The following is a 17572-nucleotide window of genomic DNA, read 5'->3' as shown; positions in this document are numbered from 1 at the left end:
ACCCTAAAGCAGTATTTTTTGGGACAAAGTCCAAATGTCTTACTGTTTCTTTGGTATTTTTACCAAATAGTATAGAACTAGTAAGTTTACTCAGTGTTCTTATGTGGCAGGGACTCTCCTCTTGTATCAGTTTGATTTCCATGTTAAATTTCAAAATCGGAATGTAAGGGCTAAAATCTCACGATGAAAACATTTATTAAACATTTTAAAATTATCTTTTAAAAGTCAGTCCCCAAACCCATCATATATATAGCATTGGAGGGGAGGGGCATCTGAGAGCATTTTGTTACGATTTTTCAAATTCATCAAATGAAAGCAGAGAGCTGTAATAAAAGCTGTCAGACTGTTTTAACTGCACATTTTGTTGCTGCTTGCATTGCTTACTGTGCTGTGACAGATAGTGTTTATAGTTTTCAAACAGTTCTGCAGTACTGTTTTTGCCAAGTGATAGCTGTTCATACATGGAAAAATGTGGGCTTTCTATATTCTATCTGAAATGATTTTTGTCAGTTAATGGTATGATTCTTGTTTGATGTTCCTGAGCTCTCTGGTCTCCAACTTAAAAGCTCTCTTAAGCCAAGGAATCTTCACTCTTATGTGTATGTTATGCTTAAATAGCACTTATGTCCCCTTTTTTATCTGCAAAGACTGAGCTGGTATTTTCTTCTGTCATTGCTAAGCTTTTATTGCAAAGATACGTGACCTACCCTGGCACAGTCTTGTTGTCTGGGGTCTCTGACCCAAAGACAAAATCAGTAACGTCTCCCACCCTTCTGCTGACAGCTTATACCTTTTGTATAATGTCCTTTCCTTGATGGTTCTCTGATGGAGAAGAGTGAATGCAACTGGAGTAAAGACCAACAGGAGAATGTATGATGGAGTAACAGAAAGTAGAGATTTATGGAATGACAACAGACTGAGTGGAAACACTTAACTTTCTTTATAGCAAATAGAAAGGACAAACCAAATATGCTTAAGATGGATGAAAAGTTCTACCAGCATAGGGAAAAAAAGATGAATATGAGTGGAGTAGGGCCTAAATCAAAGGCTTGTTAGGGTAGTAAATAATTTGATATAAAATGACACTTGAAAAACAATACAATAAGTATTTTCTGTTCCATATGCATGGAATACTCCTAGTCATAGCAGTTTATGCATAGGCTTACACTCTGCTGCTGCCTAGGGGCTTCCCTACGAATAGCTCTTGTCAGTTTAGAGCTGCTCTACATCTGCTCTACATAGTAACTTACCACTGTCTTATTTTTTTTGTCTCACACATTGCTCTCATCAGTTGGTTGGGAGTTGAATTCTAGCCAATTTTGGCATATTTCTGAAATTTAGTTGGATTGTTTTTTGTATAATGGAGGGCTTTATGCAATATTTTCCCATCAATCTGTACTCTTAAGAACTATTTGTAAGTGGAGAAACAATATATATGTTATGATGGATATGGACTTAGATAATGCAGCCAAGCTAACTCATCATTACTACTTCTTCAGGACTTAAACCCATTGTCTTCTTTGTTTACTAATGCTGTTGGGTACTTTTTCCTTCATGAGCGTCCTCAAGTCCCTGAATTTGCCAGGAGTAGGAACTGACATTTTCTTACACGAAAAATTAAATAGAAGAATTTTTATTTTTTTGCCAACCGTATCTATTAAGTAATTATCAACTCAACTACATTTGATACAGCTGTTAATTGCATTGAAGAGTGAACACTAGATATATTCTTACGGGCTCAATCTGACTGTATCTTTTCTTTTGCACCTAAAAACTGTGTCTATAAATGAAAACTCCTATTTTTATGATTTTCTTTCAGTGATGCCTCTGTGATCTGTTAGAAGAGTAACCTTTATTAAACATGCAAGTAGGAGTTGTTTGGGATCAAGACGTTGATCCTTTCCTAGCCTTTACCTTCTTTCACCTGCAGGATGTGCAAAGGAGAATCAGTTGTTACCACGTGTTAAGACTTGACTATTGGTAAAGGATGATTGCAGGTGGCTGGATCTTCTAGTATTGTCAGCTTTGATCAAATGCCGTTTGATTACTACAGAAATATTTCTCATCTAGGGAAGAAAAGATCCACTGATCTGAATCTGTCTTAATCACAGACGTTTAGGGCTCTAGGTGTAGTTTTGAAGTCAGCTCAAGTGGAGATACACGCAAGTCACTTAACTGGTTTGCCTTTTCTTTTCCATTCATAAAGTGAGGGTTTTTGTCTGCTCTTTGGGCTGCTTATAAGGAAAGAAATGTAAATTCTGATTGGTTATTGAAAACATCAACAAAAATTTGTATCTTTTCCATGTTTGCTTGAGGTCTATCTCTTGTGTTTTTTCCCCTATCAGATACAAAGAAGGTGGTGAAGCTTTGTTAGTATTGCTTCCCTCAGAAGAAAAAGGCATGGTGGAACAGCTGACACAGAGGAAAGTACCTGTCAGTGAAATCAAGTAAGTGACTAATGGCTTTTCTGTTATTCAGCCTTCTTTCGACAGGAATAATGAGTGATGAGTCTGTGACAGTTCTGATGGAGTAAAGTGCTTGAATTGCCTGGAGCTGGACAAACAAGGGAGATAATTTCATTTTGATAGTGTTGTAGAAGGAAAAGACCTTGAGAGGTTACCTATTCCATCCCCTTTCCCAAAGGCAGGATCAGCTATACAAATCATTCTTACCAGATGCTTGCCTAACTTGCCAATGAATATCTTCACACTTTCCCAAAGTGGTCTCGTCTATACTCAATAGTTCCTGCCATTAATGTTTTTTCTTCTGGTGTCTGGTAAGCCTTGTAAGTAATTTAAGTGAAATATTTCTTTTGTCCTGTGCCAAGAATATATGGAAAATTATGTATTCTCTTACTCTTTGCAACTACTTATTATGTAATTGATCATTATCATGTTCTCTCTTTATCTTCTTTTCTTTTCAGATTAAACAATTACAATTTCCTTAACTTGTGCTTTTATCTTTTTACAACTTTTATCATTCTTGTTTCTCTTACCTGTCTTTTCTTTAGTTCTGGACTATTTCTCCAGTTTGTCATGATCTTTCTGAATGAGTTAGTTGAACAGGAAATAAAAGATGTGGCTAAATGGTCATTTTACATACTAGAGAGAGTATTCCAATGGAGATCTGTAGAGAGCTATGCTGTCTGTACAAAAGAGAACTGACTTTGAAAGAGTTGCGGAAGCATGTCATGATACCATGTAAAAATAAAAAAGCACTTATATTTCCAATTTCTGTTAAATGTAGGGTAATGAATATGTAGGAAAGACAAAAACCCTAACTGTAGAAGTTATAGGAAAAAACCTCACCACTAAAAAGAATCCATGGTAATTTCGTAATTAGCAGCTGTAGGAAGGAGTTCGTTGTTCTTTGAGCCTGTCAGTCTTGTGCTAAATCAAAAGAGTAAACAGAATGTGAAGGACATAGGGAACAAGAATTGAAAGCAAGCCAAAAAATACGCTATGAGCCTGACTCTGTTTTGAATACTTACATAGTTTGGGTTACACCATGCCGAAAATTGTTGCGTGGAGCTAGACAAAGTCCAGAGAAGGATGACAAGGTATAAAGTTTCTGTAAAAGTGGGTATGAGCAAGGCTAGGACTCTTTCTTTGAAAAGCTGTTTTGAGAGTGAAGATCTGCATATCTAAGCAAAGAAAATAATTAACTGCATGCAGAAAGTGTTTGTGGAATAATTGTTTTTGAGAAGAAATCTAAATCGGGTAAAAGTTTAAGTGCTTATTATTATCTCATTGATTAAACCTTTAGGTCTGCTCAAAATTAACTATACTGTATTCCTTGAATTTTAGTGTAACAAAGGATGGTAAGAAATTGCCACTACTTACACTTTTACCTAGTTTTTGTTACACTTTCCATATACATTTATGTCAAAACTTGAATTAAGGAATAAAATTGACCACATGCTTTGGGACTTGTCATTATTAAAATCTACTAAATGAGAATCTTTTTAACTTCATTAGCTTTTTCTATTGTAAATTCAGTAATATTTAAATATTATCGTAAGTCAGGATAGCCTGATCAATTGCAGTTTGATGTGATGGTGCGTTCTAACAAAGTTCTTTCTTTGTTTTTGCAAATGAAAAGGAAGGCTTGTGTGATCAGCTATAGTGAAGGGGAAAAAAGTAAGAGCTTGGAATGATAACTGCAAAATACTGTCAGTTCCTACTGAATCTGACTCTTTTATGAGTGCTCCAGTGTTCAGCTTCACTGGGCTGATTTTTCTTTTTGGTTTCCCTGAGGATTGCCATTTTTGATACCACAGCTGGGTGTCATCACTCCAGACATGCCACACCTGGACGCAAGTTGTCACTTCTGCAGAGAATAGAGACATGCATATAGCACTTCTGAGATTTAAGGTTTAGTTTTATTTTTTTAAAGTCTTTTTGATGTGTGGGATATGCCATTTCAGAGGCACTTGGGAATGATGTCCCTGTGTAACAAAACCACCTTTTCTGGTCAAACTTGGGTATCAATTCTGTGTAGCACATGTGTGAACTTTAAACATTAGATAATTTTTGCTAAAACAGTGAAAATGAAGACTAGAACGGAGTCAACTTCCAAAAGTCTAATTGTGCTTAAAGCTTTCTTTTGGCATTGCTGTTTAAAGAAAACCACTCAGCAAAACCAAAAAAAAACCCAAACAAAAAATTGACAAAATTAGTAAGAAAACTGAATCAAAATCTAATTTTTTCTTTTCCTTTAAGTGCTTTAAAAGTATCTGTTGTACAACCACCACGGCCTAAGCAAATTGTCTCTTTTTCCAAACTTTATTTTTTTCATCTTTTTAGGTTAAAATGGTAGTTATTCACATAATTTGTCTGATTCTGATATTCACTAAATAACTATCTGATCTCATAATAATGCATATTATTATAAATATTTCACCTTTATTATATGTATTTCACCTTTCTTTGACAGCTAAGCTTTTAATTTCTTGAGTAATGCAGTTACTTGTTTCAACAACTTACCATAGAATATGGTAAAAAAGCCTCTTCAGCCTCTGTTTATCCGTGTAAATCCAAATAGGTAATTCGTACCAGAATAACAATTCAATTTTAATAAGGCAAATATTTCATTTCACCCCCCCTAATAAATGCATCTTCTATTTATGATCCAAGTCAGATGTGTCTCTGGAGAGAAATCCATGGCTGCATCTCAACATATTTTTGCTAATATGATGTTACATGAATGGAAAACTTGGCATTATATTTTTTTTTAACACCCCTCCAAAATTTCATTGTTTTGCCAAGCCATTAGGGTACGTATGTCATAAATACATTTAAGTAGCATTCTTAATGAGAATCATTATAAGCAAAGTCAGGGCTTTTGATTGATAATATATTATAACAGCCTGCCCTGAGATCAAGTTTTTCAACCTGCAAAACATACCTTATTAGTATTTGTAGCATCATAATGAAGAGGAATACTTTTACTTAGCGTTGTCTACCTAGTGTAGTTAAGGCTGAAATGGTTTAGCATTGTACTTCTAAGAGGCTAACTAAAATCCTTAAAAAAAAATAAATCTTATAATTACTTGTGGATTGCAAACCAGTTTCATCCTAAAAGCTTTTAACTACAAATTTTTTTAGGTTGTTTACTTTTAGCCAGTTTCCCAATTAATACAACCCTAGTGTGTTTTGTCAGTTGATAAATTGTGGAAGATGTTCCATCAACCCATGGATCATGTTCCAAGTCTTCTGTTGAAGTCTTCTGGTGGTGTTTGTGCATATTTGCCTCATTATAGATTCACAAGAATTGATTTAACTTTTGAGTTAAAAAGTAATGAGCATTGCTCACTGCCAACAGAGTTTAACCCTTCAAAATTCGTTGTGAAACCTTTTTATTAAAAAATCGCTGTCAATTTATGTGTTTGTTTTGCTGTTCTTGTTCACCTGTTACCTTGCATAGAGATTGCAAGAACCAGTTTTCTGTTACTTTCCTTGTTTTGTATTTTCTGTCCTACAAATAGCTCTTAACGTTTCTTTATTTCATTTAGACAGAGCTTTTAAAACAGTTCCATAATGTGAAAGGAGGAAGGGGAAGAACTTCTGAATACCTATTCAAAAGGCTAGGGTTTGGGTTGATTTCTTGATTTTCAATTTTAAATCTAAGCTCTCTTCTGTTACACCATTCCTTTCTAATCAGCACAAGCTGCCAATATAGAGACAGTGCTTTTAACAATACATCTCTCTTTCATTGTTCAAACAGAGCAAGAGAAAATGCAAAATATGCAATAATAAATACTGTATTTTAGAGCATTCCAATATGGCAAAAAGTGGCTCTGAAATAAGAACTATTATGTTCTTATTTATAAGGAGTCTATAGGATGGGGATCTGAGCAACCTGTTCTATTTGAAGATATCCCTGCTCATTGCAGGGTGGGTTGGACTAGATGACTTTTGGATTAGATGACTTTTAAAGGTTCCTTCCAACCCAAACTGTTCTACGATTTCAAAGTTTTAGATGCAATCTGTAAACTGAAATTTTTTGTAACATCTTGAGACTACTTCATTGCATCTGATTTTGTTGAGTAACAAGGTAAGAGCTGCTTCCTAAGGCGTTGTTATAACAAATTTTGTATCTAGAAAATTTTACCAAAGGAAGTAGGTAAGCAGGTCAAGGGAGATGGTTTTGCTCCTCTACTCTACTCTTATGAGACCCCGCTTGCAGTACTGCATTCAGCTCTGGGATCCCCAACACAAGAAGGACACGGAGCTGTTGGAGCGAGTCCAGAGGAGGGCCGCAAAAATGATCCGAGGGCTGGAGGACCTCTCCTCTGAAAACAGGCTGAGAGAGTTGGAGTTGTTCAGACTGTAGAAGAGAAGGCTCCGGGGTGATCTTCTAGCAGCCTTCCAGTACCTAAAGGGGCCCTACAAGAAAGCTGAAGAGGGGGTTTTTACAAGGGCATCCAAGATTTGTATTCAGTGTAAGAAAAGGAAGAAACAGCTGTGTTAAAACGACAGATACTATCATAAAATCCCCTTGTAGGCTTTGCTTAGTTGGTTCTAGCTCACTGGTTATTAACTGTTTAGGCAAGCCTGTAAGTTACGATAATTCATTTAAGTGTTTAGATCTTAGATTTGTCTCTCCAAATAGTCTGTATATAATTATTGTAAGGAGTTTTATTTGTTCAGAAAGAAAGAACATGGTTTTAATAACTTTAAAACCAAAATCCAGTTTAACAATGATCAGCTTTCTTATTTTTGAAATCCCAGCATGAGACGAAGATGACAGTGGGCGGTTGTCATGATACAGCCTTCGAGAGGAGAAAGTCCAGTATTATGGCTCTTTTTTATAATATTCAGTGTTGCAAATTTAGTCATTCATTACCAAAAACATAACCTCAAAATGTGCTTGGGACAGCATATTCTTGGTTGGCATTGCTTAGAATTACACCACAGTATATTGCCTTGCTTCTGACTGTAAAGCATCTTGTGTTTTCTTTCTTTTTCAAACCCTTTTCTTGCAAATTTCAACCAAGTTACTTAAACTAAAATTTATATGCAGTCAACAAAATGTTGTTACATATTGTCTAAGATTATCATCCATTATGCTTAGAGCCCCAGTGACATATTGTCTCCTGTAAATAATGAATTTTATTCATGCAATAACCAAGCTGTTATAGGAAATAATGAGTAATAGCAGACCCAGGTGAGAATTGGAGCTCGGTATGCATTCTGAGTTTGGCAATGAGTCAGTCCCAACTGCTCTTTGAGTAGAATTCCAAGGCCAGTTTTGCTTTTACTCAAAGATTTCATGTAGACTGTATTTCCTTAGCTTGTGAGAGTGTGCAACAGCCAGATGCTTTGCTGACATCAAGATATGATATCTGCTGTTTCTTTCCTGCTGTTTCTTTCCTATTCTTAAAGCTCGTTAAGGCTCCTATGAAGAATAATCAAACTGATTAGTCATGTTTTGCTTCTGACTAAGCTATGCTGGCCATTGTGTTTGCTTATTTTCTTTAGGTGCTTACAAATTGTTTTTTCAGTATCAAAAAAAAAGTTAATAATGTAACTTCTATTTTTTTGTCCCCTTTGAAGATGAGCACTACGTTTACCTGCCCTGTGTCATAGATTTTTATTTATATCAAACCTGTTCTTAAGAATAGATGCAACTATGACTCAGAGTGCTCTGACTTTCTCTCTAGTTGCTATGGAGCAAATTTCTTTTGACCCAGCTGATTTATCTAAGTAACCGTTATCCCGTGATTTGTGACTCTGGCTTGAGCTTGGACTGTGCTGTAGCTGTTGTTAGCTGTCTGACTGCAGCTGCCACTTTGAGTGAAGACAAGGGAAAAAAGAGACTGGCTAGTTTAAGTGCCTTGAGGTCATCTCTTAATAGCTTTCCTATAACTTAACAACAACTCCTCTAGGCTGTCTTACTACTGGTGTTCACGTTAATTTTCTTTTTCTTTGTTAATCATGCTATCCCTTCTTTGCTTTTTGTATCTCATTTTGTGCTTGTATTTCTTATTTTAGCCCAGTACGTTTGTGCTGATTTTATACTAGTCTTCGGTTCCACTTTAAGCCTTCTTGAGTTTCAGATCGTTGTAAACATGTTGATTTAATCTAGCTGATCTTTTTACTCTTCATCCAGTATTTCCTCTGCGGTGAGGTAGTGTAATTTATTTTCGTACCTTCTAATACAATTAGGTATTAAGCAAGCCACTGCTTTTATTTTGCTATTCTACCATGTTTCCTTTGTGAAGATCATAGATGTTTTCATTGTCACCTTCTCAATCTTGTTTATAGAATAAAATCTAGAAGAGCCTTCTCTCTATTTACTTTTTCTGTCTTTGGTGTCTTGCATGCATTCAATCCTGTGTTGCATTTCAAAGACTTGTTGGGTCAGTTTGTCCCCAACTGAATTTTTCGTACCTCTTATGTCTTTACACTTTCAAAATGAATTATGTGCTGGCTTGAATCTGGAACTCGTGAGGCTTTTTGATCTTTCACTAAAACTATAGCTAAATAGCTCATGTGTGCACTACAGTATTCTACTGACTGTATCTCACAGAGATGAAAAATTCAAATGGTGAAGGAATAAAGCTTGATGTCTTTATAAATTCAAGTATTCTTTGGTAATACCATCCAACCCCTTGCTTAATTGCTGGATTGATATTTAGTAAGAATCATAGATGATCATAATGGCTTATGTTACAAAACATGGCTATAAAATGTTTTTTAATCAGAGTCGTGTTTTCTAGACTAACTTAGTACTGTGTGAGGAAGCATGATTTTGATTCTTTTTTTTTCTTGACTTCCTTTGGCAAAGGCTGTGTTTTGTTGTACAGAATGGAATGACATGGCACGCGGCAGCAAGAACTAGAGTAAGAAATCTGGTAGTGGTGCATCTCTTGACCTCTACTTGAGGAATGCTCTCCTACCATGTTTGGTAGGTTGTATGATACACTTGTGTGACACTAGCAGATTGAAACCAGAAGTAGATAAGAGAAGATCTGAGGAAATAAACCCGGAATAGTGTTATCATTGGAATACGTGTAAAAATCCAGAGTCTGGGAGAGGACTTTCATAACTTCTTACTAGGTTTAATGGCATTTTCTGTAGTACAGTCACTGTTCTTTATTCATCTGATCAATATCTTGAGGAGCTCTTAAATCTGTTTAATCTCACTGTCCTTTATTTTTGCTCATCTGTCTGTAAGAAAGAAATACTTAAATGTCAGTATTCTCAGGGCAATGGATCTTATTTAAGCTTTCAGAAATGCTGAGAATTTCCTTACGAAGACTGCTATCTCAGTATGAAGTAGTACTGTAATTCATTATGCTGCTTCTGAATTTTTTTTCTCAGCATTTTTATGAATTCGAGAAGTTCTTTACTGCTGAGTTTGTCATTGCTTTGGAAGAAGTTTCACCACCTTCATCGAAAACTGTCTCTGGATAAAAAGTCTGAGCTCCCATACTGTATTGTATGGAACAATACTTTATTGTTCGTTTGAGGAGCGTATGCTTCATCCATAATATGGTTCCATTCTAAGCTTGTTCAAAGTGGTAGTAGCTTTGTGCATGTGAAAGCAATGCAAAAGACATGAAGATACTCCTGAGAACTTAATAATTAAAGCTAACTCTCCTTTTTTTAAATTTTTTTATTAGAATTAATCCTGAAAAACTTACAGATATCCAAAAGAGGATGCAAGCTTTCTTAGCTCAAGATCAGGAGTTAAAAGACAAAGCTCAAAGGGTAAGTCATCTGCTGCACTATACTTGTTCAGGCATGCTAGTTGAATAGAACTGCTGTTGGAATAACTGACCTGCTCGTATGTGTGGATACAAAAAGGCTAGAAGCAGAAATTTTCCAGCTACTGCAGCATCCTGTGAAAGTTCTTTTTCCCATGCAGGCTAGCTGAGAAACAGTTTGAGGTTTTTGTAAACTAAGACTTTATCTTGCACCTGTAGCTTGTTATGCAGTCTTGTTTATGGCACACTGGGAAAATTGTTTTGAAATGGGTGTTGTAGCATTTAGCCAATCACTCTGGGAGGTGGATGGTCAAGCGACCAATTGCCTTGGCCATCCTTGTGAACCATATTTTATATATATATACGGATTTGTAATTAATAAATGGCTGCTGCTGCTGCTGCTGCTGCTGCTGATACTGCTGCTGCTGCTCCTGCTGTTGGCGTTGGCTCTTTCTCCTGCACCTGAATTCTGTGTCGTTCTTCTCTCCGTCCCTGAGACGGCAGCGACACGTATGTGCCGTAGCAGCAGTGTTTGGAACTGCTAATTTGTTCTGATTTTCAAGCTTTAAAACATGACATCAGTAGAAACAATAATTGTGTATTAGCAGTTGGTGGTAAGTACGCCTGTGTAGCCTGTGTGAGTTGATTCTCAACACAGGCTCATGGCCCTAATGCCTGAAGAGTGACCTGACTTACTGCTGTTGTGCCAAAGTTAGGGCATAGGTGGGGACATTTATTTTAGAGTCTTGAGTATGAAAGTAATTTTTTATTTAGTAGTCACTGCTTCTTAGCTGTTTAAGGGTTTTTACTGTTTTATTTGGGTCATTCCCAGCTGTTTGAATCCCTGAACCTGGGGAGGAGTAATCCCATACATCAGTACAGGCTGGGACCAAATGACTGGAAAGCAACTTTGCAGAAAAGGACCTGGAGCAACAGGTTGTCCTAGTGGACAGCAGGCTGAAAACGAGGTGACAGTGTGCCTTTGCAGCAATGAAGGCCAAGCACAACCTGGGCAGTGTTAGGTACAGCGTTGCTAGCAGGTCAAGGGAGGTGATCCTTCCTTTCCCCTCTACTCAGCCCTGGTGAGACACATCTGGAGTGCAAAGCTTCATTCTGGGCTTCCAGTACAAGAAAGACATGGACGTACTGGAGGCAAGACCAGTGAAGAATCACAAAGATGACTGAGCACTTGGAGTATGTCCTGTGTTAGGAGAGAAGTAATAAGCTGAACGGAACCAGTCTTCTGATTGCTGCCCAGTGACAGGAGAGAAGGCAACAGGCAGAAATTTATCTACAAACCCCTCCATTTAAACCCAAGAAAAAAAACTTTTATTGTGAGGATGGTTGAACACTAGAACAGGTTGCACATAGAGGCTGTGCAATGTCCATTGCTGGATATTAAAAACTGGGTGCATTCTTGAGCAGCCTGCTTTAGCTGGCCTTACTTTGAGCAGGGGTTTGGACTAGGTGATCTCCAAGTCCAAGATCTAGAGATTCCTTTTGACTTCAGCTATCCTGTGATTCTGTAACGCATAAAGGTGTTAAATCAGTACAAATACATCTTTTTTCATCATGTATCCTTGGTAGCACGATGGAGAATAGGACCATCTGATTGAAGTGGATAGGTAAATTGGTAGTTCTTCCTGAGAGGGCTTTTCTTGGGGAGCTGAAGTAGAACATTTCGAAATAATCAAAAAAGATTACTGAAAAGTAGCAGATCTCACTCCTTGGCTTAAAAAGTTAAAAATATGAAACCATATAGACCTGATGTGCTCACTTGCTTAATCAATTTTTATTGTCATATCTCCTGAATATATATGACAGTTTATCCATTCTCAGTGGTAAAATCCAATGCATCAAATAAAGCATTTTAACTTTAATTTGGATTTAAATGAGAAGCAAAATAGCTTAGAATAGCTCTTCTGGGTTAGAGGGAGAAGTGTGTGAATACGATGATGAATGGGATTTCTTTGCTGTGCTGCTTAATGTTGAGATACAATGTTCACAATACATGAATTTCACCAAGATTTTAGCGGGTTTGGGGAGGGTAGGAAAACTTAAAACTAGGTAGGTTCCTGGACTACAATGAGCTAGTTGTAAAATAGACTTTCCATGGTCTGTGAAGGGTTTCGGGGCGTCCTGCTGCCTCTTCTTGCCATCACTAGACACCTTTGCTGACCTTTCATTTTATAATATCTTTAGGCTGTGAACTTTTTGGGACAGAGCTTACTACTTGTGTTATTGAAGCACTGTAGTATCTTAGTTTTCTGAGGTTGGTTTGTTAGTCTGTTTTTAAACAGTGTGGATATCATGAGCCTATGAATTCTGTAGTTGTACTGAGTGTCTTCCAAACTATGCAAAATCAGGAGTTCGAATTGAGATGCAGGGAAAGAAAGTGATTAGAAGAAAAATAAGAAAATCTTTCAGGTCACTCTTTTGTTATACATACAGGTCAAATTTAAAGAGCACTGCCAAAGGCCAAATGATCAGAAATTCGCAAATGCCAAAGCCTAGGAAATACAAGTTCTATGCAAGGAAAAGATTGCAGAAATTCTGGATTAGTGTGAATAACTTTTTATTTGTCTGAGCTAGCATGGTGATTTATGACATGTGAAGATACTCTGGTAAACCTGAGTGATAGGATAAAATGAAAAGGGAATCATGAATGCTTAAAGATAGACTGAGTTGTAGCCTTTCTGCTGAACTCAGATGTAAAATGAGGCAAGTTGTAATATTTAGAACTCTTCAGGTGAATTCATCTCACCCAAGTTTAGATGTCCGATGTGAGCTAGTCTGCCTGAGCTTTCATTTATAGCTGATGGAGAGAAATAGGCACTCCTAGGATGGGTCCTGACATAAATACCTTAAAAACCCTTTGGGATGTATGAATGGTGGTTTCTTTGTGTGGCAAAGGTAACCTGTGTGAGGTGGCCTACTTTGGATGCTTAAAGGAAAGACACACACCGGCTCCGGGGAATGTCATTCTTACTTTCCTAAACAAGGAGTCTTAAATCGAAGTGCCTGAGGAAGTCAGTGGGAGCTCTGTGAATAAAATGTCTAAGGCAATGTTCAGGGGACTACTTTTAAAACTATTTTTGGCGTTTAGGTATCTGAGGTTTTGTAGTGCGTGAAGTAGTACTTGTTGCGTACGGAATGTCAGTGTAAGCTTCATCCTGACGTTGCACAGGCCAGATGTGCTGTTGACATATTACGGTCATCTGCAACTGCCACAGGAAGTTGCAGTTACACCCATTTGTATCAGAAGTGACAGAGCAGCTGGTTGGGGGAGGACAAGAGTAGGAGGAAGTCAGCATCATCTTACTTGAAATGAAAATACTAAGAGCTCTCTGTTTCTGGCTTTGACTTTTTAAGTTCTCTTAATAAGCAGAGAGAGATCATTCTGAATTGGACAAAAGAAAAGAATGATCGATTTTCAAAATAGCACAAGAATAAAATCAAACATGGACTGTCTGTCAATGTTACAGATAAAAACTTAAATTCATTTGGAATTTTAATTGCCATTTAATTACATTTAATTTCAAGCCATTTTTGTTGCAATTTTTCATTTATGGGCAGCAGTGCAGTGTCATCTTGCAGACAAACTGTATATACATCTTTGAAAACTTTGAAGTACGGACAAGTGGTTTAACATAGAAGGGTCCCTCCTTAATAAGATTTAAGTGCGAGTGTTCAGACTTACTATGCAAACGTGCCCCAGTAGTCTTGCATACCAATGTGAACAAAACAATAAAAATAATGGAAATGAAATCCTGACCTTGGATCCTTATCTGGAATACTGGATTTCTCAAAGGCAGGGCCTTATACTGTCTAGCCTGTCTGTTGCAAGCTGCCAAATTTTTGACATTTGTAAGAAAAATTCTCTGCCTGAAAGGATCAGATAGCAGTGAAACAGCACAGCTGTGCACGGAAGTTCAAGTAGGATGTAGTTTACTGTGTTGAGGACATGAGTTCTAAGTGGTTGTGTCCTCTAAGCTTTTTGATTTACGTCAAGATGCTTTTACTTTGTCCAAAAAAAGTAAAAAATGGAAAAAAGGAAAAAGAAAACTCCTGATTACTAATCGCTTCAACAAACTTCATGGTTCATTTGATAGGACATGATTCCTCTGCTGTTGCTTGGAAAGAGAGAAGGTGAATCGTATTGGGGCTGCTTTGAAACTTTTGCAGTTCCTCTCAGGGACTGATGCTGCCTTTCGACATTTCTTGTGATTTTAATATTTAATATGTCAATTCATTCCGTTTTGAAAAACAGTTCAAAAAATAATGTGTTTTTCTGGCTAGTTTGAATGTTACGGTGTAGGGGGTACTGAGACACTGGAGGAGTGTCTGTCCATTACATTCTTCATTGCACCCAGAGGGACGTGCAGGGTCCAGGTTCCGGTCTGTTACTTTGAATTCTGTCAAAACAGCACATAAATTGAATTGTGTGTGTTTTAGTATTTAAAACAATTATCCAACAAATACATCAATAAATAAAAATTTAAATGTAGCTAATTACTAGAGCATAGTACTTGTTGCCTTATGTATTTCTAGTACTTGAACAGTATTCTCAGGTGGTTTTGGGGCCTTTAGCTGCTGTTACAATAAAGCTATACTGTGTTTCTGTTGCCCAACGTTAACATTTTCCATAATGGTATAAATTGTTTCATATAATAATATTTTTATAATGTTCAGTTATTAAAAAAACAAAACACCTCAAAATTGATGTCAAAACAGCAAAAATAGAAGAGCAGGGAAGAAGTTCACACTGATTCAACTTGTTCTCCTTCATCTGTCCAGTGTGTGTGCACAGAGTGACCAAGTCTTAGGAGAATTGAATCAAATACAAGAGAGATGCCAATATTTTAGAAGGAGGTTGAAGTGAAGGTACCGAAGTCAAATCAAAATCAAAGAAGTCATTTGCTTTTTCTGTACTTTCTCTTCTTGTAAAGTAGAACTCTTCTATGCTGTATCTAACTTTTCTAGTTTGGGTGTAAGCTCTTGGAGTGGGGAATGTCTTTTGCTGGAAGTGTTCACAATGCCTAAAATAATAAACAATGAGGTCAGCTGAAGACTTCAGTAATCATTATATTACTGTTGAATGATCTTTGAAGCCTCTTACCTTAATTAGATGCCCATTTCTTTGAACATAGACCAATACCATCTTGCATACAGTCCATGACAAACTTGCAAAGTCGTTTTGAATCTCAGCGGGCTGAAACCTGTTGCCAGCTGATAAACGTAAGTTAGAACATCTAGTTATTTGTTTGGTGGTTCATTCTTAGTTGTTGTAGGGCTTGATACATGTGCGAAAGACGTGTTATTTCTGCCTCTTCTCTGTGATGTATTAATTTCTAGGCCATACATACCAAAGAAATACTAGTAAAGTAATTGGATGGCTTTATAGGTTATCCAAAAGGCAGAATGAGGTTTCTACCCTGTGGCAGGTAGTGACTTGTGTACATCTTCAGATCTGCAACTCTTAGATTCACAGGAAAGATAGTTCTTGTTTAACCTGCTTTTTTCCATCTGTTGCTATAGAGAAGGAAGAGGCTCTGTCATTTATTTTTGTCATTTCTTGCTAGACAGCAATAGATTAATGAGGTCTGTCAAATTTGAAGCCTTTTCCTGAAGGTTCTACTTTCTTTGTAACATAATTTAATGCAAGCAAACAAGTGTTTTATTCCACACTTCCTTCTTTGTAGCAGCTGAATGGATTGTACTAGCACATTCTCCTGCTAAAATTAATTGAAAGACATAGTCTGGACAGGAAACTTTACCCAAAAACTTAGCATTTGGAAAAATAAGCAAATGAAAATTTATTTCTGTAACGAGGTGCTGGGCAGCTTGCAAAATATATCTCTTAGCTCTACCTATCTTACAATTAATAGTTTTTATTTCAGTTTGCCAAGGGGAAAAGTATGACTTCATGACACTGCTTAATTTACTGTCTTACCTCTCTTTTCGCCTTTGGAAATCTTTTTTCTCTTATAAGCATTTAAAGAATCCCCATAAGAGATCGATGCTCCTAACTGTTGGGTCTTTTTCTCATCAGGCTAGCAAGAAATAGTTTGTTTTTTTTTTTAATTCTACATGAATTATTCATAGAATAATTTTCTCCAACAGTTATCTGTACATAGCAGAACAGGGGTGTGATTGTAGCATGCTTGAATATAACCTTGTGAACTTAATTTGCTATTGTTACTAGTGTTTGGTGGTTTAAGCCTCGTGGTAGGAGTTTTGGCACATGTTAGAAATCAGGTTACAAACAACAGATATCCAAGGATCTTTTCTGGTACTTAAAATATTCCAGTATTTATGCTGCTGCTGATAGGCAGAAATAGACTAGTAAAAGAAACGTGGGAAGAATAAGAATCTTTCCTTTTGTGAAGGATGGAGGGAAAATACAACATATTGAATACAACAAATGAAGTTATTCTGTTATGCAGTGCTTCCAGTTTTCTTGATGAAAGTCTGGGATTAATTGAAACTTCCACTGATTTACATTGGTCAGCTGGGTTGCATTCATTGACTGTGTGTGTGAAATGAGCTGATGGCAAACGCAATGTAATACGTGTTATCCTGGGCCACAGTGAAAGGCAGCTACATTGAGTTGAATCACTTTCTGTTAGTGGCTAAGATTAAGTCAGGAAACCTCAGATTGATAGCAACACAGTCTGTTCTTGCTTCCACATAATTCAGATGTCAGATTATCATAACAACATTCAGAAAAGCTGGGAGGAAAAAAAAATTGAATCAGTAATGTTTCCTTTTGACTAATTTGCCATATTTTCTTTCTAGCGAAAATAACATGACATACCGTTGGGAAATTCAGCCAATTAATGTGCATTTAATGAAATGTTTGAGTACTTGAAGTCACATCACTTCTGTAGTACTGGTAAATTTTGGCTGATGGGTAGTCGGTAAAAGAATAGCAGTCTGAAATCGATGTTAGACCACTTAATAGTGGAATTCTATTTTGTGTTTAGAGCAACAGTATGATGTTAGTTTCGTTGGTTTGTAATTGAATGGTTTCTTTTTTTTTGAAATACTATTATTTTTCTTTCAGTGTTTTGTATCCTACTTGCGTTCAGTTTACTTAATGAAGAATAAGGAAGTATTCGATGTTTTCAAATTGCCTCTAGCAGAATATGCCCTGTAAGTATGATCAACTTGGAAAGTAAAAACTCTATAGTGAGAAGTTTTGCAGCGTATAATAGCTTTAAATAACTGTTTGTCTCTGTTAAAACATAGAATTGGACAATCTTGTAATGTGTTTACAGTTTCATGTTTATGCTGTGCTTTTGCATGTTTTCAAAAACATTCTAAATAGAAATTATGTATAGAAATAATGTATCTCTG

The 17572-nt window shown here is 36.6% G+C and overlaps 1 protein-coding gene across 1 annotated transcript in view; it reads left to right on the top strand.

Annotated features, from left to right (window-relative positions):
• The window catches only part of DDX10 (DEAD-box helicase 10), a 218175-nt gene that overhangs the window by 29689 nt on the left and 170914 nt on the right, over window positions 1–17572 (top strand). Inside the window, exons 10-12 of the mRNA XM_086621671.1 lie at window positions 2346–2447; window positions 10130–10217; window positions 17280–17368. Coding sequence (XP_086477797.1) covers window positions 2346–2447; window positions 10130–10217; window positions 17280–17368 — 279 coding nt within the window. The remainder of the gene's footprint in view (window positions 1–2345; window positions 2448–10129; window positions 10218–17279; window positions 17369–17572) is intronic.

Source organism: Tauraco erythrolophus, chromosome 1 (genome assembly GCF_009769465.1).
Source record: "Tauraco erythrolophus isolate bTauEry1 chromosome 1, bTauEry1.pri, whole genome shotgun sequence".
Lineage (NCBI taxonomy): Eukaryota > Metazoa > Chordata > Aves > Musophagiformes > Musophagidae > Tauraco > Tauraco erythrolophus.
The sequence above is the reverse complement of the archived record's forward strand: the minus strand, read 5'-3'. Positions and strand labels throughout refer to the sequence as shown.